Here is a 21,656-nt window from a genome sequence, read left to right on the forward strand (position 1 = left end):
TTTTGTGTGGAGGAACTTGACTGGCCTGCACAGAGTCCTCACCTCAACCCGATAGAACACCTTTAGGATGAATTAGAGTGGAGACTGTGAGCCAGGCCTTCTCCCAAAATCACTGCCTGACCTCACAAATGCGCTTCTAGAAGAATGGTCAAAAATTCCCATAAACACACTCCTAAACCTTGTGGAAAGCCTTCCCAGAAGAGTTGAAGCTGTTATAGCTGCAAAGGGTGGGCCAACTCCATATTAAACCCTACGGATTAAGAATGGGATGTCATGTGCACGTAAAGGCAGGCGTCCCAAAACTTTTGGCAATATAGTGTCTATGTGAACTCGTGAAATGTAAATATAATGTTGCACAATACATACCAGAATGTAAAAAAAAAAAAAAAAAAAAAGTAATTATTGTGCTATTTATGAGAACACAAAAACTGGAACTGAATTGAGCTGAATAATGACACTCTTTATAGAGCCGCCTTTTACATTATTTCATAATTTATGAACTTTACAACTTTGACACTTATTGAACTGAACTGAATCTGCATTGAACTAAACTGAGCTGAATAATGACTTTATAACCTTTCGGATAATAAATACCTTTCGGAACGCCCATTACTCCAACCTGCAGATGCCCACACTTTTTTAGATTGGCATTTATCAGTTGAGCGCCCCCTGTAGATAACCGACTTGTCCAAAAATGAGCCATTCTACTGGTGTGAGTTCAGTGGCCACCGCGCCCAGCAGGACAGAGCTGCGCAACAACGTCACTTCCGCTTGTTTGGGAGGCTCGAGAGGAGCGAGTACGCTTCCGATTCAGCGGGTTATTTACTTCGGAATTCGGATGGACCCAGTAAAGTAATAATAACAACAATTTCGAGTACCTCAGAGATTCGCACGAGGTATCGAGTCGTTCTGTGAACGTAAACAGAAGTTTAACTATACTGTTTTTGATTCTTGAGTAAGAAACGAAGTGAATAAGTTGAGGTAAGCGCTCTTACCTGTTGTTATTGTGGGTTTCTAGCCGTTAATCCATTAGTATGCAAGCAAGCAAACAAACAAACAACATATTTTTATATAGGGATTGTTTTTAAATGATAAAGTAAAAGTACGGCAGGCTAAAGTAGTGTGTAACTACCTCGCTCTTATAGTACATTTCAGGGCAGAATACTGACACACTAAGTTAAGTAACTTTTTGTAACCGTACATCAGTTAGTTTCCTTCAGTTTTTGGGTTATCTAACAGACTATGTGTGGACATGGTGATTTTTCAGGGCTGTGCTGCATAAACCACAAGTGAAAACAAGCAGGACCATATGAAACTTCCGCCAGAAAATGGCTACGCCGGCTGTAGTTTCCACGGATGGAGCGAGCTCCAGTAAGAGAGCATTTTATTTCCTCTAGCTGTTGATGGCACATTAATGTAAAGTAGATGAAGCTGTTTTACTGTGTTCTTGCTTCAAAGGATGATCTCACGTATAGTAAATCAGTCGTGTGGTTTCCTATAGTAAGAAATATGTAGTTAGGTGCTTTGAGCACATGTGGAAACAATCACCACTGTATGCTATTGTTTTTTCTTTGTTGGTTTTTTCTTTGTTTTTGTTTTTTTTTTGTTTTTTTTGTTAGTTTGTTTGTTTCATTTCCTTTATTTACTAAAACCTAGATTTTGAAGTTTGTGTGCTGGCAGGACAGGGTTCATTATACATTTTTTTTGCCCAGTTTGGCACACATGATGATTTTATAGTCATGATAACTGCCTACGTATGTATGTATGCTTTCTATCAAAATGAGATATGAAAATGGACTGTTAAAGATGCTCAGATTCAATATTCTTTAGTGATGGTACAATTAGAAAGTTTTCTTTTTTTGTTTCTTTAATCACTGTTGTCACTCTTCAGATGTCTTTATTTTGAAGGGTATTCCACCAGAAAGGTACATGCATGTGTGTAAAAGCACATATGTGCCCGTGTTTGCACATGATTTCTGATTTGAATTTCAGTGTTGTAGACAGTCTGTAGTAGGACCATGACTGCTTGGGTTGTGCTCGTCTTTTTGTAGTGCCACCACGCACTAAGCTGGTCTGATTGGGTTACCGTGTTTTCTTCAAAGGAATTGAAACCCAGGTGTCTTTGCATGCTGCATGTTTACACTCATAGTTGTGGTTAACAACACATTTTAACTCTGTGTGAACCACTTTTTTGCATTAGCATTTGCATTTTTTTTTTATTTTTTTTTGTATTTTATTTATAGCGTAGTTTTTCCACACAGAAGCAAGTTACAATAACTTCAGTGTCAGGTTTTGTTGCAAAGTGCATTGAAAGGATGCAAGTGCATAGGGAAAATGTGAAGTCTAAGAAGACAGTCTCATGCTTCACATACTTGAAGTATGAGTGTTGCATTTTTGCTTGGCAAGAATTATAATACACCTAGCTGCAAACCATAAATGCACCATAATTCCTAATGTCTTTTTGCTCTATTCATTTTAATGGAGTATTTTTCCCCCTACCATATAGGTATTCCTGGAAATCGAAAGATGGCTTCTTCGGAGGTAATTGTATGCTTCTTTTTCTGCTTCAATAGTTTCACATTCATGTTCCACTTTTTTGTGGTTGTTGTAATGAATTGGCAAATTTATTTATGGCTCTACTAGGGTTGTCACAGTACGAAAATTCCAGTAGCCGGTAACAATACCAGTAAAATTTCACGGTTCTCTGTACCAATTTCGGTACCATAGTAAAAACTTTTAGAACTAATTTACTATTTTTTTTTTTTTTTTAATTATGAGTTTATTATTTATGGCTATAATAATTAAATACATTTAACCAGCATGTAATCTTCAAATGTTTGTAAGTAAACATTGTTTATAAAAAGATCAAGTGAAAAATTTGTAATAAAATGAAGGACAAAGAAACACATACACAGAACAAGTGGCAGGTCTGTTAGTTTGCATTTACAGTCTATTTTGGAATACAGTATCAGTTTGTTTTGTCCCGTCTGTTGCTACGGTTATATAACTGTCAATCATTGGAGTTTCAGATTAAATCGGGCATTTAAATACAGTTGTAAATCCAGAAACTTTGCAGTGTACTGAGCAGCATGAAAAACAAAAGTTTTATTCAAATTATATATGGGTTTATAAACAGGATGCGAGCAAAGAGTGCTCCATTTATAATCACTGAAGGTGTCAATCACTTAGGCTACGTTCAGTAGGTGCGTTTACATGGAGCATTGTAATCGGTTTAAAAGTCCAATTGGAATAAATGCTCCATATAAACACCTCAATCGGAATAAAAATGCCCAAACTGAATGAAATTGTAATCGGTTTGAGAGGGGAGAGATAAACCTTTCTATAAACTGAACAAAATAAAAATTCTGCCATGTAAACGCGTTAAACCGATTACTTTGCGTCTACGTTATCATGTCAAGAGGTCGGGGTTGTCAGAATGCAAAATGGCGGAGGCAAAATCAAACTGTCAAAAGTGAAACTGAAACAACACATTTATTAAATACACTGAAGGAACTCAGTGTATCATTACTACGGACCTTCACACCCTTCTGCTTTTCAGGGGAGGGAGGGATAGTATTGAGATGCTCCTTAGAGATGCACAGCCACCAAAAAGGTCTGTGAGGAATAAAAACGAATAAAATATATTCCTGTAAAAGGAATAAAACGCGGCAAACAGGACATAGGCTAATGTGCGCATGTCACAAAGTCATTCCGATTGAAAGCGCTGGCGCATGTAAACACCATATCGGATTAGATAACGTCTCATGTAAACAGTCCACCGAATCTTTCAATCAGAATGATTTTAATCGGAATGACAAAAAAGTTTACATGTAAACGTGGCTAGTGACGGCTCACTGAGAGCTACACTCCTGCGAAAACTCACGCTATAATCAAAAAAGCTGTCTACACTGCACAACAAATCTCTACATCATGTTTACACTTTATTGGTAATAATGAAATGATTAGTGATTCTAAAGTGCACGGTGAAAACTCTGGTGTTTTGAGCGGATTTAAGTGGATTCTGACTAACTTAAACACCTCTGATTGGCCATTGCGTTCACTCGCTCAACAGATATGTCTGTGATTGGCTACAATGCTCAATGCTTCAAAAACACATTGTAAATAGAAACCTTTGATGCTCTTCACAGAGCGGTTACACAGATACACATTGGAGCGTTTGATAGCAGCCGTCTATTGCTGGTACTGAATATACTCTGTACTAGCGGTACTGCAGAAATGCTGGTATCTTATCACATTTTTAAAATTTCAATACCAACTTGGTACCAAAGTACCGGTACTTTGGACAACCCTACTCTATACTGTAACCGTTTTCCCAATCAGTGTTAGCAGATGTTTCACTTTTGTCCATAATGTGAATTGGCCCCTCTTCTTTTAAAGGAACGCTCCACTTTTTTTGAAAATAGGCTCATTTTCCAACTACCCTTAAACAGTTGAGTTTTACCTTTTTCGAATCCATTCAGCCGATCTCCGGGTCTGGCGGAACCACTTTTAGCATATCTTAGCATAGTTCTTTGAATCTGATTAGACCGTTAGCATCTCGCACAAAAATGACCAAAGAATTTCGATATTTTTCCTATTTAAAACTTGACTCTTCTGTAGTTACATCGTGTATTAAGACCGACGGAAAATGAAAAGTTGCAATTTTCTAGGCCGATATGGCTAGGAACTATACTCTCATTCCGGCATAATAATCAAGGAACTTTGCTACCGTACCATGGGTGCAGCAGGCGCAATGATATTACGCAGCGCCTGTGACCCCCTGCTTGCACATGGAGCGTGCCTTGCAACCATGCAGACATTTGTGAGAGACGCTGCATAATATCATTGTGCCTGCTGTTGTTTCACATCCATTAATGTACATACTAGTATATACCCTGCAAAACTTCACTTCTTATTAGAGGTCGACCGATATATCGGTCGGCCGATGTATCGGGCCGATATTTGTCTTTTTTTAATATATCGGCATCGGCCGATATCCGTGTTTAGTAGCGCCGATTTAAAGCCAGGCACGTCCGCGGGCAGCCCTGTGTTATTGGTGCGGTGGAATGTGCTGCTGCCGCATGTGAATTGAAACTTTTGGAAGATTCAACAACAGTCCTAGGAGATAAAGGTAGCCTAAGGCTTAAATTCTGATATTTCAAAGTCCTATGGCCATATATTTACTATGTATTACTAGTAAACTATGAAGTGTTGCTTCACTTAGTGAAAGAAACAACGGATAGCATAGAACCGTCGGGAACTGGCATAATGCTACAGCTGGTTGAAGGTTCGCTTACTTGTAGTTAACTTTAAGGACTGTAGTCCAAAACTACCAGCAGCTTGCTTGCTAACATATTAGCCCCAATGTTATAAGTTCTGTTTTATTTTTACTGTATCGGAGTCGGAGAATTTCACTCTGTTCTTGGGGTGAAGAAGGCGGCAGCTCTGACAAACACTGCAGCGTGATTGAGGGCTACGTTACTCCGACAAATATTGGCAATATTAAGAGGATTTGGCATTTCCAATTAATGTAAGCATGTTACATTCTTCTAGTCTATTATTATTACTATAAGGTAAGCTACTTTTATTATTAAATTAATATTATAATAAATTTGCCCCGCAATAATTTCACAGCTCATCACCGCATAACTGACGTGCTGTGAGGATAATAAAAGATTAGGCTATCAGCTCCTCTTTGAAAATATTTTAAACATTTTTTAGGTCTATTATACAATGAATTAGACCTATAATTAAAATTATTAACAGTCTATAATATTTCCTAACACTGCAGTCATAAATGAAAATTAAGAGCAGCTTTAGGCTACTTCACCAACTTTAAAAAACAAAACAAAAAAACAAAAAAAAAAACAAGCTGTTTAACACGAAATACTATTCTTCTCAATTTTTTTCACTATATGTACGGGCCACAAAGGAAATTATGGAATAAATTAAGACAGTTATATACCGTTATCAGCATATTATGTTGAAATTCGTCTGAGAGAAAATGCTCCGTTAATGCAGCGTCAGGCAGCTCCGTCACTTTTACTTTCACTTTGAATACTGACCGAGGTTAAGCTTTTACCGGCATAACTTTTCCGCAAAGTTTGCACGTTGCTTTTTGGTTGAACCTTCCTTCGGGGGGCCTCGGACTTTCGGCCCGCGGATTTGCGCTACGCCACTGCGCAGAAGTGTATGACATTTGTTCGGAAACATGGTTTGATGCAGATAATAGCCAGGTTTCCATCCAACTTTGCATTAATGAAAATTCAGCTCAAGAATATGCGCATCTGCGTGTGTTTCCATCAACTGTGTAATGCGAATAAAAATGGACATCAGCCTAATAAAGTGATGTGTTCCGACCAATGACTATATATATATATATATATATATATATATATATATATATATATATATATATAATGTCGCACAGTTATTATCCTCATTAAACCTGTCTAACGTTAACCGTCAAGAATGTTAGAAATCACTAAGAGTTTAGCACTGTCCTTGCATACAAAGCTGTGCAATATGACAAAGTTTTTAATTGATTTTTATTTATAAAGTTGTATTTATTTTATTTAAATGTATATTTAAGTTTACATTTATGTTCCAACAAACTTGAAAAATTCAGCTTGATAAATGCTCTAAAACTTTTATGTAAATCAAGTCAGTGTTCAATAAATGATGTTAAGTTTAGAAATGTTGTGCATCCACTTATTATTAGTGTGACACTTTAGCATGCAAATGAAGGGGAAAACTTAAAGATATCGGCCCTAAAAATCGGCAGCACATGTCGGCCATCGGCTGACCCTGACCTCTAAACATCGGCATAGGTTATAGAAAAACCCATATCGGTCGATCTCTACTTCTTATTTTACTGTCTTATGATTAATCATGTTTTTTTTATTACTCATTTATAAGTTGCTTTGGATAAAAACATGTTTACTCTTTTGGAACTATTTGAAACTTGTATAAAATCACAAATTTAAATATTTAACCTTTTCAAAACATTAAGTATTTTGAAAATAATATTAAAAAATATTTTTCATGTCTAACAGCCATGTACAGAAAAAAGTGATGTAAACGTCAATAGCATTTGCTGAAAAAGTTCCTTTGTCATAAATAAATTATTAATGCTTTAAATATAAATGTATGTATGGTTTAAAGTTGAAACTTTTGGTTCAAATTTTTTGTCTTGTTGTCTGATGTGTTTCAGGGTCTGAGCATCTCGAGTTCATCCCAGACGAACAAAAAGACCTTGGGTCACAGAGGGATTGACCCCACTGGAGAGACCACGTATAAAAAGGTTCGAGCTGTGGATTTCCAGTTTTGATAACCTGTAAATATTTAAAAATAGATGTTTGTTAGAGATAGGACCAGATCAAAAGTATCAGCAGTTCAACTTCCAATCTCAGTTTAATGACGCACATTCCTGAATCTGTCAGATCTATTTGCAACTTGAGGTTATTATTGTGTTATCTGTTGTTAGTGTGGCACCAGTAAAATGATAAAACCCAGTAAATTTTATGGGCATGTACATACAGATAAAACTAGCATGTGTTATTACTCCTCCCTTTCAGTTTTATTAAATCATATGCATCATGTTTGGAGACCTACAGAAGACACATGCATGCAGATGAATACAAGTCTTGTATTTTTCTGTACTAAAGCTCATTCTAAATAAAAAAGAATAGCAGAGTCCACATATAACTATAACAATAACGGCACAGAGAAACAATATCATTGGAATGGCTTTCAGAACAAGTTTTTTTTCAGCTGATGAACGATAAATACTTTGTAGTTATCGTTCTTGATGTGAACGTGCCTTTACACATTAAGATGTTCTTATTCTGCTCATCATGTGCCCTCCGTTGGAAATCTTTAGACCACATCATCTGCTTTGAAAGGTGCCATTCAGCTGGGCATCACACACAGCGTAGGAAGCTTGAGCCAGAAGCCAGAAAGAGATGTGCTCATGCAGGATTTCGAAGTGGTAGAAAGCATCTTCTTTCCCAGGTGGGTCTGTATATCTGTCTGCATAAGAGTAACCATGAGATGGAGGAACGTTTTTAGTATTCACACATTGTGTTCTTAAATGTGCTTTGTATTTGTCTTCCTCTCAGTCAAGGCAGTAACTCAACTCCAGGTCATCACCATGGTGACTTCAAGTTTAAAACTTATGCTCCCATTGCATTCCGCTACTTCAGAGAGATGTTTGGGATCCGACCTGATGACTACCTGGTAAACTTGTTTGTTCATTAAACAGGGTTCCCATGGTTTCCTGGAAATATATGGGAATTTTTAAAATTGTGTTTTAGGCCTGTAATAGTCATGGGAATTTTTTATGGAAATCTTTGTGAATAACTCAATAAAAATAAATATTTCATCAACTGGAAATTACTGTTCAGTAGCTATTGTGAGGTGGATCATCTTCAAGTAATTGGTCAGAGGTTCACAAAATGGTCTTAATGATTCATTATCACACCATTCTGAATCAAAATATAACAAAAAATCCTTATAACTGGAAAAGATCAATTGATCATGTTCATCTTGCATCTAAAAGAGTTAATTTGGTTTTGTCTTATTCAGTCCAAGTTAATTTTTTAATTTGATTATAGTTTTTTTTTTTTATTATTATTACTGTTCTTTTTAGAGTACGACTTAATGCGCAAAAGCGCTTCTCAGTGATGGACATGTGCAACACTCCAGTCATATGTTATGTGTTGTGTATGTGTGTGTTTTCTGCAGTACTCTCTTTGTAATGAACCCCTTATCGAGTTGTCTAACCCTGGAGCGAGCGGGTCTATCTTCTACGTTTCTAGTGATGATGAGTTTATCATTAAGACGGTTCAACACAAAGAGGCAGAATTCTTGCAAACACTCCTGCCAGGTTACTTCATGGTAAGTGAGGGTTTCTTTGTATTTATTTATTTAAAATGGTTTAATTCTAAAATGCTTTCTAGTTCATTCTTTAGGTATTTGAACATTATAAGCATAGTAGTTTCCTCCATATAATTCACCTTTTGTCTTCTAGAACCTGAACCAGAACATGCGTACACTGCTTCCCAAGTTCTACGGCCTCTACTGTGTTCAGGCCGAGGGGAAGAACATCCGAATTGTAGTGATGAACAACCTGCTGCCACGCGCTGTACCCATGCACCTTAAATTCGACCTGAAGGGCTCCACACACAAGCGACGTGCTTCGCCTAAAGAAAAGGCCAAGAGTGTGCCCACGTTCAAAGACCTAGACTTTATGCAGGACATGCCTGAGGGCATACTACTGGAGAGTGACCACTACAGCGCCCTCTGTAGGACCATTCAGAGAGACTGTCGGGTAAGAGTGTTGGAGACAGAAGTTACATTTACATTTGGCTTACGCTTTTATTCAGAGCCACTTGCATTGCGTTCAAGATATTCATTCTTTCAGTACATGCATTCTCTATGAATCAAACCCATGACCTTGGTGTTGCTAGTACCATGGTTTACTGGTTGAGCTACAGCAATGATTATTGACACAAATAGCAAGCAAAGAGGAAAGAATGTAAGCAAGGACTTTAGGCTACTACAGCATGTCTACTGAAGGCACATTAATGCCGAGAGTGACAACTGTAAAGAAGATATAACGGTAACACTTTTTTTTACAGTTTCATTCATTGTTACAAGTTACATGTAGTTGCTGTAGTAATAACTAGAAATTATGCATATTTACATGCAATTAACCCTAAACCAAACCCTCACGCTAAACCTATAGTAAGTGCATGTAGTTAATTATTATAACTCAGTACTTAAATGTATAATTACACTGTAATACTGACACCTTAAAATAAAGTGTAACCAGTATAACTCTAACGCTAACAATATTAGCGTCCACAATATTGTTCTGTTCATTCTAAGCACGCGCTGCAGTTTTGTCATCTGCTGCATTAAAGGGTTTGTTCACCCAAAAACTCACCCTCATGTTGCTCCAAACCCATGAGACCTTCATTCATCTTCGGAATACAAATTAAGATATTTTTGATGTAATCTGTGAGCTATCTGGCCTCCGATAGACTGCAACACAACGACCACTTTCAAGGCCCAGAAAGGTAGTAAAGACGTTGTTAAAATAGACCATGTGACTACAGTGCTTCAACCTTAATGTTACGAAGCGACGAGAATACATTTTGTGCGCAAAAAACAAACAAAAAAAACAGCTTCATTCAACAATTTCTTCTTTTCCATGTCAGTCTCCTACGCAGTTGACGTAGTAAACACAGTAAACATTTCTGTGTTCTATGTCAGAACGCCACAGTGCTTCCCACACATAGACTTTACTTGGGCAGGCCGCCCAGGTATATTAACGGCCGCCCAAGTATATTTGGAGACACATTTTTGCTTTTATTATTTTTATACGCCCGAGATAATGAAACCATCCGCGATTGAATAAGTAGTGAAAAATCTGCCCTCGCCCAACACGTTTCGTACCTGCTCATTCTGTGTGCGAGAATTATGAAAATGTTTACTTTATGGCCTTTATATAATATGTTTTAGAGACGGTTGAAGGAATGCATATTTTAATGCATACTCTCTCATCTGAAGAATCAGCCCGCAACAGTATTGACATTTCAAAATAAGAGTCCATGTGTATTTCGGGCTTATTTATAATTAAAAGTCGCACGCTAAGTTTTTTTTCTTCTGGGCATTATTGGTATTTTGGTTACACAATAAATTGTATTTCATTTGATTTCCATTTAATTCGTAGTAAACTATTGTAGTCTCTGGCTGGGATGCTTCATCACAGGAAGAAAAGACTAAGAACATTTGACACGTAATATTCAATATATAGATTTTACTAGTATCAGTAAAATTTGTGTCCCATTCACTGAGAGAGACACTATATGACAAGGCAAGGAGAACTCTACCATTTAAATGCTGTAATTTTGCATAATTTACAATGTATAATATTAGTATGTAATTAAATGTAGCTAATAGTAGTGTATGTAATTAAAATGAATTTCAGTAAATAAAAATCACACATTATTTGTTGTAGACCATTTTTTGCCATGGGTAATAGGAGGATTTTTCACCTGGCTACCACAGCAAGTATATTTCAAACCAGTGGGAAGCACTGCGCCGGCTCAAGATCCAGCAATATTTTCTGCACTTGAGATTATGCTTGGTTGTAAATATATGGCTAGTAATGAATGCATCTTGCACATTCACGGTAGTTAAATCCATTCTTTTAAAAAACTTATTTGGTTGAACCAATTTACATTTTGAATCTGCTAAATGTGCCTGTCACACTTCCTCTGTATCCTTTTGTCTATAGGTACTACAGAGCTTTAAGATCATGGACTACAGTCTGCTGGTGGGTATCCATAACTTGGACCGGGCAGGTGAAGAGGTGTCTACTGCTGTGCCCGATACCCAGAAAAAGGCACCAGGCCAGAAGCCCCTTTACTGTACAGCCATTGAGTCTATTCAAGGGGAGTCTAAGGGCAGGACTTCACCACAGCCCTACGAAAGGTTAGTGATTAACCTTTGGCTGGCACCTTGAAACGGCAAAGCACCAAAAAATAGCACAAGACTGTCTGAATGTGTATGGCTGTAGAACCTTTTTAGTGAAAATTTTACACTGTTCAAAAGTTTGAGGTCAGTATTAAGATATATTAATGTTTTTAAAATGGGTCTCTTATGCAAGTCTGACCAAATATACAGTCAAAACATTAAAATTGAAAATGAACTGTTTTCTATTTTAATATATTTTCAAATGTAATTTATTCCTGTGATGGCAAAACTGAATTTTCAGCATCCATTACTCTAGTCTTCAGTGTCACAAGATCTAATATGCTAATTAGGTGCTCAAGAAACATTTCTTATCATTGTTGAAAACTGTTGTGCTGCTTAAACTGTGATACTTTTTTTTTTTTCCCCAGAATTTTTGATGAATAGAAATTTCAAAAGAACAGCATTTATTTGAAGTAAAAATCTTTTTCACCACTGATAAATATTAAAACCAAAAAATATATGCGAAAATGTAGGTGTAGTCACTCAATGTGAGACATCCCTAGATACTGTACTGTTATGATTATTCTTACTGATGAATTATTACTTTATGCCTGCACAACTATTAATGTGCAATATTTGTTCTTTCTTTGCAGCATGGGAGGAATTCCCGCATTCAGTTCAAAAGGAGAAAGATTGCTGGTTTTCATCGGCATCATTGATATCCTTCAGTCTTATAGGTAGACTGTATTTCCACATCTTTGTGTTTTCTTCATAATAAATTCCATATAAATTGCTAATAACTTTCTGTATTTAGGCTTGTAAAGAAGTTAGAGCACTCATGGAAAGCTCTGCTGCATGATGGGGTATGTCACACACCCCACATCAAACTCTGAATAAAGAGCTAACATTACAAATACAAATTTTTGTATTTATGTTTTCTCTCTTCTATTTGATGTTGTCCTCTGCAGGACACGGTATCCGTGCACCGGCCAAGTTTCTATGCAGATCGTTTTCAGAAGTTTATGTGCAACACAGTCTTCAAAAAACCTCCATGTAAGTTTGATAGTTACATTGAAACATTTGCAACTACTGCATTAAAGTGCTGATGCATTAAAGATTATTTTTTTGTTCTTACACTAGTGAAAACCTCTCCCTCAAAGAAAAGTCGTGTGGGAACTGTCTCTGGTGGAAAGAAGTCAAACATTGCAGTATCTGGACAATCACAACAGTCCCTTCCTGTAGCAGCAGAACAAACACAGCCACAACAGACTACAGTGCAGCTGTCCAGCAGTGAAGCTGTGTCTCTCAGCCCAGACACTCAAGGAGACAGCGGTATGAGAAAGACATTGAGAGATAAATAGAAATGGGAAGGTTAAGCAGGGTATATGAGAAAGATAAGAGTCAAGGCTACCAAATCGTTACCAAACTCTTTTGATACTAAATGCCTTAAATGTAAAAATTTGGAAAACGAGGCATGAATAAGTTGCCATGAAATGAAAATTCAGAAAGTCTGTTTTTTAAATGCATGATATTGATCTTATTGTGACCAATTCATGCATACATGTTTTATTTTTGTAACTTCTTGACCTTGTAATTTTTAATCACTATATCATAGCTAGCTTAAAGGGTTAGTTCACCCAAAAATGAAAATGTCATTTATTACTCACCCTCATGTCATTCTACACCCATAAGACCTTCGTTCATCTACAAAACACAAATTAAGATATTGTTCATGAAATCCGATGGCTCAGTGAGGCCTCTATTGAGAGAGAAAAGCCATTCAAACTCTCAAGGTCCATAAAGGTACTAAAAACACATTTGAAACAGTTCATGTGAGTTTAGTTGTTCTATCTTAATATTATAAAGCAACAAGAATACCTTTTGTACGCCAAATTAACGACTTTTCAACAATATCTAGTGATGGGCCGATTTCAAAACACTGCTTCATGAAGCTTCTGAGCTTTATGAATCTTTTGTTTCGAATTAGTGATTCGCATCACCTATCAAACGGCTAAACTGCTGAAATCATGTGACTTTGGCGCTCCGATTCACTGATTCGATTTGTAAAGCTCTGAAGCAGCGTTTTGAAATCGGCTATATAGATATTGTTGAAAAGTCTTTATTTTGTTTTTTTGGCGCACAAAAAGTATTCTTCTCGCTTTATAATATTAAGATAGAACCACTGAACTCACATGAATTTTTTCAAATATGTTTTTAGTACCTTTATGGACCTTGAGAGTTTGAATGGCTTTGCTCTCAATAGAGGCCTCACTGAGCCATTGGATTTCATCAACAATATCTTAATTTGTGTTCCGAAGATGAACGAAGGTCTTACGGCTGTAGAACAACATGAAGGTGAGTAATAAATGACATTTTCATTTTTGGGTGAACTAACCCTTTAAACTGCTTAAAATCTCAAAATGCAGTCAACAACTGTTGAATAGAACCAAGTCTCCTGCATTTTTTTTCTTTTCAATTTATTCTTTACACTCAGATATGTCAAAATACAGAAGGTCTTTCGATGCTTCTGTTTCATCACATTTATTTTAATAGCAACCAATACTGATCTCCAATATTGACCTAACTGATACGGTACTGATATATTGTACATCTCTGATTGTGTTTTTGATGATTGCTTTATCTTGATAAATGCATAAATTCTCTGATGTGAGAAGGTGTTTTAATGGGTTTTCACTTACTTTTTTTTGCCTGCAAGCTACTTGTGGGTCTCAGCTGTGTGGCCATAGTTGTTTAACTTGGAAAACATTGTCCATTTTATGCTTTGTTTGCAATGCTAGCAGAGATTGCGTGATAACTTTGTGTAGTTTAAAAGTTAAATGCCCTTGTGTACTGCTAAGAGCAAATGAGAGCTGTAAATGTCTGCCCCCTACAGCACATGTATGGACAATGCCAGTAAAGCCTCCAATTCTCTGAGGTTTTTGCATTTGAATCAACTGACATTTTAGGCCCTGTTTACACCTGGTATTAAGATGTGTTTTGGTCGGTTTGATCACAAGTGGCCGATGCTAAATACAGGTGTAAATGGGGGCTAAAACGTTTTGAGCTTGTCCACTTTTGACCACTTCCAGAGGTAGTTGCATTCAGCCGGATTGCTTTCGTAGTGTAAATGCTCATGTGGTCGAATGTGTTCGAACAGCCATAAAAGAGCACCTACTCTCCGCCTCCTGACTTAAAAGCTTAGTTCACCCAAAAATGAAAATTCTGTCATTAATTACTCACCCTCATGTTGTTCCAAACCCGTAAGACCTTCGTTCATCTTCGGAACACAAATTAAGATATTTTTGATGAAATCTGAGAGCTCTCTGACTCCTCCATAGACAGCAGTTTAATTACCACTGTCAAGGCCCAGAAAGCTACTAAAGACATTGTTAAAATAGTCCACGTGACTACAGTCGTTCAACCTTGATTTTTATGAAGCGACAGAAATACTTTTTGTGTGCAAAAACAAAAAATAATGTTGAATAATGAAAAGTCTCTTATGCAGTTGATGTAGTGAATGCAGTGTTTATGTCTGAACGCTGGCTCAGTATTGGCTGACGCTGTACACATGAGCAGCACAACGCATGAATGTGATGCTGGCGCAGGAGCCGGCTAATAATGAGTCGGCATTCAGACATAGAACACGAATGTGCTGCACTGTGCTTACTACATCAACTGCGTGTTTTTCCATTATCTCTGGTCGCATTCATATGTAAAAATTGCGCGAACTTATTTTGTCCATTAGATCAAAAGATCTGGGAAAAAAAAAAAAAAAATCATACATTATACATTTACCAACCCATGAACCCTCCCCTAGAAGAAATTAGGACAGAAGTGGTCGAAAGTGACAAAAGAGATGGATTAAAACACCATGTGTAAACTGGTATGCATCTCCCTTGTCTGCTTGTGATCCGATCGACCAAAATGGATCTTAATACCAGGTGTAAACAGGGCCTTAGAGGACCAGATTGAGACATTAATTATCAACATCATCATGAAAAGCATTTTGCAGACAGTTATATTTTAACTTTTCCCCCATCAACCCTGACTCTAAATCATTATGGACTAAGGAGCACTCACTCTTTTGGCACTTTTCTCTTCAGGTGCTCGTCCTGACCTGCTCCCAAAACAGGTTACTGAAGATGAGATCACGAGTAGCTCAGCTGATACAACCCTGTCAGCAACCTCTCCTGTAAGCTCTCGGCCATCCACAAACACTCCGGCTCTAAGGTATGTGATGTTAAGACAAGATAATTTGATGAAAGATTAGTTTTACAACTACTACTAATAATATTCATTGCATTCTATCACATACACTGATTTCTCACTTTTTCCACAATTATAAATGTGCCTACTGTCTATTGATGCAAGTTCTTGTCATTTCATTTCCAGTCGTAGCAGTATAACTGCCCAGTCATCAGGGGAAAGTTTGGATATCGAAGTCATTTCACTCACTGAGATTGTTCCTCAGACAAGCACCTCAGAAGTAAGATACATTATGTTCTGGGCTACAATCTGTTTCAGTGTAGACTAAACAACATAGAGCAAATTCTATGAGTAGAGCGTTTTTAAATGTCCTACTACAACAGTGGTTCTCAACTAGTAGGTTGCACATTAAATTAAATTCAAGTTTATTTGTATAGTGCTTTTCACAATGCATAGTTTCAAAGCAGCTATACAGAAAACTCTTGTTTTAGTGTTACAATTCACGAAGTATTCTGTTATCAGTCAGAGATCAGTGTGTCAAAGTAATGTCCATATGGCAGTGTTATAAAGTTTTAATATAATAAATTGTGCTTAGTTAAAGGTGCAGTAAGCGATTTCTGAGAAACGCTGTTGAAAGTGCATCGGACTGAGCGGCACAACACACTTGTAGCCATTTAGCAGTAGGGGGCATGTCCACTCATTATGGGGGAGGAGAGAGAATGAGCAAGAGGGAGATTTGAAGAAAGACTGTAGAAAGAGACATGGCTATGAGACATTACAAAAGAGAAATGATCAGAGGATCATCACTGGAAAAAAAATAAGGGTCATGATCACTGATCTATATATCTATATCTATCTATCTATCTATCTATCTATCTATATATCTATATATAGATTGCTCGTTGTGTTCTAAACTGACAGCAGGCAGTGAAGCCACCGGAAGTGTTCGAGCGGCCATTTTACAATTCCCTTCCGACAGAGGGCATCTTTGACTTACAGCCAAAACATTGACCTAAAATCGCTCTACTTGCAGCATATCAGCAAATGTATAATTTTAAGATATATGTATGTATGTACATTAATTGATACCTCGAACGTTATCTGTAATGTTTATGGTCTTTTCGGGCAAAATAAGCGATTATATAGAAATCGTTAAGATGGTTGTGCACACTGGTGACACGGGTAACTGAACGAACACAACATAGACTTATTTATATACGTAATTATGCAGGAAATATTAAGCACGAACATATATCATGGATTATTAGCAGAAATTGATTCAAGCCCCTATTAGGCTACTATGCACTACAATCCAAGGTTTACCATGCATCATCTTGCTTGGGGCGACAGTAAAAATGCTTGAAAATAAAGCTTCATGCCTTTGAATCCATACTCAATCAGCATCATTTCTCTGAATAAGCATGCCTTACAATGCATAAATCTGTATTCAGATTTCAGAAGAATCATTGTAACATTTGTAATATAAATGCTGAGGTGTCTCGTCCATCAGCTGATCTAAACAAATAGCTACTTAAATGTTTAGGACATTTGTGTTGTAAGAATGTACAGGGAGACTTCAGATATAAAAACACTGACTCGTTAGGTAATGTTTTTTTAAATTATTAAAATCATATGATTTCCTACTAATTCAATAGCATGCGATGGAATACTAGAGAATACCAATATGGCGGCATGGTGGCTTCTCTTTTTATGACGTCATGAGCAATCCAGTCGTTTATATAGATCAGTGGTTATGATCAGGCAAGAGCTTTATGAACCATGTTAATATTAGAAAAGTTTTCCACTGCCAGATAGACCTAAGTGGTAAGGCTTGAAAACGGACGCCGAGGTTGCGCTGTTTCGCTCCATACGCGAGTAACATTGGTTTTGAGTGTGTGCTGCTGGCTCTTGCTTGTATATACTCGTGTACTGTATGTTCATTTTATTTTGTTCTTCCTTAACATTATTTTGCTTTTCTTCTGCTATGATAAATACACACCCACTCCACGCATTGCGTGTCCGTTCATTTTGGGGGCGGAGCTATGAAAGGGGGGTGTGTTTGTTTGGGTTGATTTCAAATATCAGCAGTGATTCTCAGAAATCGCTTACTGCACCTTTAATGTAATGTATTCAGTTAAGCAAACACAGTGAACATTAGGCAGCAATTACAACTTCTGCTTGTAATGATTATAATATATTGATAATACTTGATAGTTTTGTATGTCAATCCAGAGTTGGCGCCATCTGAAGTCTTCGCAATTTTCTGTCAGCTGAAATCAAAGCAAAGGCTGGATCTAAACTGGAGCTGGCGCAATCTAACACTTTATATTTTAACACTTGTGCTGTTGTTTATGCATTTACAACTTGTCAATCATCTTGTTCAGCCTGTCATATTAATAAGTTTGCATATTGTTCAGGTTATGCATGGTAATGTTAATACATTTTAATATTTGATTTTACAACATTTTTGTTAGTTTTAGTACAATAACCATTTTGCTACAATGTGTCGCCACTTGACATCAATATAAAATCTGAAGTGAAACCATTTGGGAACCGCTGCTCTACCATGCCAACAAATAAGGTTGTGAAATGAAAGGATCTCTCTATCCTCAGAGTGCATGCACGTTTACAAATTCACAATGTGATATTTGTGTCATTTAATAGCCCTTGTGTGTTGATAACAGGATATGAGAACTGCCTCATACAAAGAATGCTGGATTACTTGTCTTAGTCATTCTACCCTATTATAAAAGAGTTTTATTTTTTCTTTCTTTTGCTGTTGCAGTGAAAGACGATGGATGAACAGGACAAAATAAAGCCCTCAAGGACAAAGATTTACTCCCTTTTAAGGGTATCAGAACAGGATGTAAAATAAAAACATGAAAGTAAGATGGAGTTGCTGTAAACACCCGAGGAAGTGGAAACCAGAGAATCTGGATTACAAAAGAGAGAAGTGCGCGTTCATAAAACTTCAGGATAACGATTCCCCCCCCCCCCTTTTTTTATATATATATATATAAATATATATTTTTGGATGTCAGTACATCCAATATTGCTGCTAAGAAATGGAACCAAATGAAAGATGCCACTGGAGTACCTCAACAGTGTGATATCACTGTTCTCAAACAGAGACATAGAAGCAGTTCCATTTTTACAAGAACTTCCAGAACCTGATAATGTTCACAGCAGAAGTACAGTGATGAGAATTTTGCATCATGTGACTGGCTCTTGGAGAACAAACTGGTCTTTTGAGGACCTCTGTGAGTGTTTTGTAGTGGACTTCATTTGACCATGCATCTTTTTTTTTTCTCTTAGTTTGCCAAGGAGACCAATCTGCTGGAGTCATGTTATTTACTTTGCTAAGGAAAGAAAGAAAATCTGGTTAATTGTGAGACATTTTTAAAGACATTTTAGGAATATGGCATGATTATCTACCAAAAAAAAAAAAGTTGGATGAGTCAATCCAGATCAGGTTGCCTGAACAATCACGTAACAAGACACTTTTTCAAAACTATGAATCTGTAAAATGGGTTCGATTTTGGTTTTAGAAATGGATTCAAATGCAGTACTGTGATGTTGTATTGGATATTTAAATGTGCCTTAATCACAAGAGTTATTTTGCCTTGTCATTAACAGGAAGCGTTTCACTGTATTTGATGCCTGCAAGTGGATTTTGCTGAACTGCATGGTCACCTATACAAAAACACACTATATACAGTATCTCACTCTCAAATAACAGTCTGTCATGTGTGACTGACCTATTTACATAATTTAAAAAATATTTGGAGTTAGTTTGGAGATTTATATACTTAAACTTTACATTGTTTGCAAAAAAGAAAGCAAAAGCAAACACATCGCTTTTGTAACCTTGAAATATTATACCACATATAAAAGACCTAATTCAGTATTTCGGCTTGCAGGACTAATATTTTTGTTTGTTTGTTTTTTGTTATTGTGTAGCGTTGATTTTAAAATAGCAGTTTTAAAGGCACAATAAGACAGACCTGGCAGAACAGCTACTGTAAAACAAAATAATATATAGCATCTGTACCGTCTTGAGTGTCTTTTAATGAAATTTAGTTTACATAGACTGTATAGCATAGGATCTTCTCTTAAGGCCTCAGATTTGTGGAGAGAATTGAAATCAAACTAAACTAAATCCTGAACAAAACTTTTTCTTTTCAGCATCGTTTTTGAATGTGTATGCTAATCAGTCAGCCTGAATGCAGAGACATTGGTAATGAAGATGCATATATTATGATATATGGATAGGTTGTTGAGTAAGGGAACATTGCTGGATCTTTTTCTGTGACAATTTTTTATAAACAACATAAACATTCCTGTACAAAGTCATATTTATTTGTATGTTTGCATGTAATTTATTTCTTTATCTCAAGTTCCAAAGTGTCTATTGTGGCAAGGTATGTAAATTGACACCTGGTGGCTGTGTAAATTTGTTTGGGCAGGTGAATGCGTTTTTTACTGTACACTCACGATCTGGGATTCCTGTGCAATTGCTGTTTGCTCTGAAAATGCTGCCTTCATCCTTATTGTCTTATCAAACTGAGAATTGTCTTTAGTAGCTTTAATTTAAAATATTTCTGTCTTACAGTGACATTCATGTATTACTTCTCTCTGTCAGAGGTTGAGACTTTTGGAGTGGAAAATATTGCAACATTTCATGCTGTGTGCAAATTAATGAAATAAACAACACTGAAAAAAAAAAAAAAAAAAAGTAAAATGAATTAACTTCCTGTGGTATATGCTTTGTAAAAGATGATATCTTCAAGCCTGTTAAAGGCATGGTATGTTGTGTGGTTTACATCTGTACTTAAATTTCATGTTGATCCAAACCTGTAAGACACATTTCTGTGAAAACAAGAGAGATGTTTGACAGAATGACTGTCTCAGTCAACATTCACATTCATTGTGTAAAAAAAAAAAAAAAAAAAAAAATGCATTGAAAGTGAATAGTGACCGAGGATGTTAGTCCTTAACATTTTGCCTTTTCCTTAAAATTTCTTGTTGTGTTTCACAGTAAAAAGAAAGAGGAACAACATGAAGGTGGGGACAATTTAATTTTTGGTATTAAAGGTGCAATATGTAATATTTTCTGTCCGCTAGAGGCCTATTCAAAACAAAGGTGTAGCTTGATGACGCCAAGTTTGAGTGCGGAATCTTGGGACATGTGGTCTTCTCCTCAACGGACGGTGCAAAAGAATAGGGATAGGACTCGGGAAGAAATCATGTTCATGGATGCGATTATTAACATTATTGTAGCATGAAGCAGAGCAGGACCGAGTGTTGTGGGAGCTGAACGAGGTCGCTAGAGCGATTGCACAACACATGCTGCGAGCAGCGGAACTTTTATTATGCCACAGTCGCCGGCGCCGCTTCTGCTTTTCCGGTCATGAGTATGAGGTAACACAGCTCTGTTTATCATATTAGATACATTTGAGTGTGTTGAAAATGATGTTATAACGTTACTCTGTGCATTCGCTCGGCGGCTGCTGTGAGACACTTTGTTACACACTGCAGTAAGCTAGATTGATTTTAGAATATCATATTAAATGCTGGATTGCTTGTGTTGATAAATGGCATGCAATTAATTTTAAAACGTATTGTATGATGGAGAAAATGCTGTATTACTGAAAATAAAGCTGCATCTGATTATGTTATGTTAGCTACTTCACAAAATAGTGTTTTTCTCTGAGGCATGGTAAAGCATGGTACTCTCGGAAAATCAAGAAAATTGGATTTAAACAATAAGACTAAATGTGTTGAGCAATATAACAACAATTAGTTTTCTGTCTATAAATATATAAAAACAGTTGTTCCCTTGCCTATTAAAACATGTAAATATTAAAGCGTCTTTGGTGTTTCCATGGTTTCTACAAAATAAAACCGGAAACCGAGGGTAACGCGGGTATGACGCAATTGACAGGCGACTCCTCACACATCCCGGA

At 36.7% G+C, this 21,656-nt stretch overlaps 1 protein-coding gene across 1 annotated transcript; it reads left to right on the top strand.

Moving 5' to 3' along the window:
- The first annotated feature begins 767 nt into the window (after window positions 1–767).
- Window positions 768–20,439, top strand: pip5k1aa (phosphatidylinositol-4-phosphate 5-kinase, type I, alpha, a). Its single transcript, XM_051873160.1, has 16 exons — window positions 768–981; window positions 1,268–1,371; window positions 2,507–2,541; window positions 7,214–7,303; window positions 7,883–8,013; window positions 8,121–8,238; window positions 8,746–8,898; window positions 9,032–9,331; window positions 11,306–11,502; window positions 12,138–12,221; window positions 12,299–12,347; window positions 12,453–12,537; window positions 12,625–12,816; window positions 15,588–15,714; window positions 15,877–15,970; window positions 18,476–20,439. The coding sequence occupies exons 2-16, from the start codon at window positions 1,329–1,331 to the stop codon at window positions 18,476–18,478; spliced, it is 1,701 nt and encodes a 566-aa protein (XP_051729120.1). The 5' UTR covers window positions 768–981; window positions 1,268–1,328; the 3' UTR covers window positions 18,479–20,439.
- Window positions 20,440–21,656: the final 1,217 nt, after the last annotated feature.

The sequence above is a fragment of the Ctenopharyngodon idella genome, chromosome 19 (genome assembly GCF_019924925.1).
Source record: "Ctenopharyngodon idella isolate HZGC_01 chromosome 19, HZGC01, whole genome shotgun sequence".
NCBI lineage: Eukaryota > Metazoa > Chordata > Actinopteri > Cypriniformes > Xenocyprididae > Ctenopharyngodon > Ctenopharyngodon idella.

Coding starts and splice junctions, on each gene's coding strand:
- pip5k1aa (XM_051873160.1), top strand. CDS start 1,329: ATGGCTACGCCGGCTGTAGTTTCCACGGATGGAGCGAGCTCCA. Junction 8,899..9,031: donor TCCTGCCAGGTTACTTCATG/GTAAGTGAGGGT, acceptor TTTGTCTTCTAG/AACCTGAACCAGAACATGCG. Junction 11,503..12,137: donor TCACCACAGCCCTACGAAAG/GTTAGTGATTAA, acceptor CTTTCTTTGCAG/CATGGGAGGAATTCCCGCAT.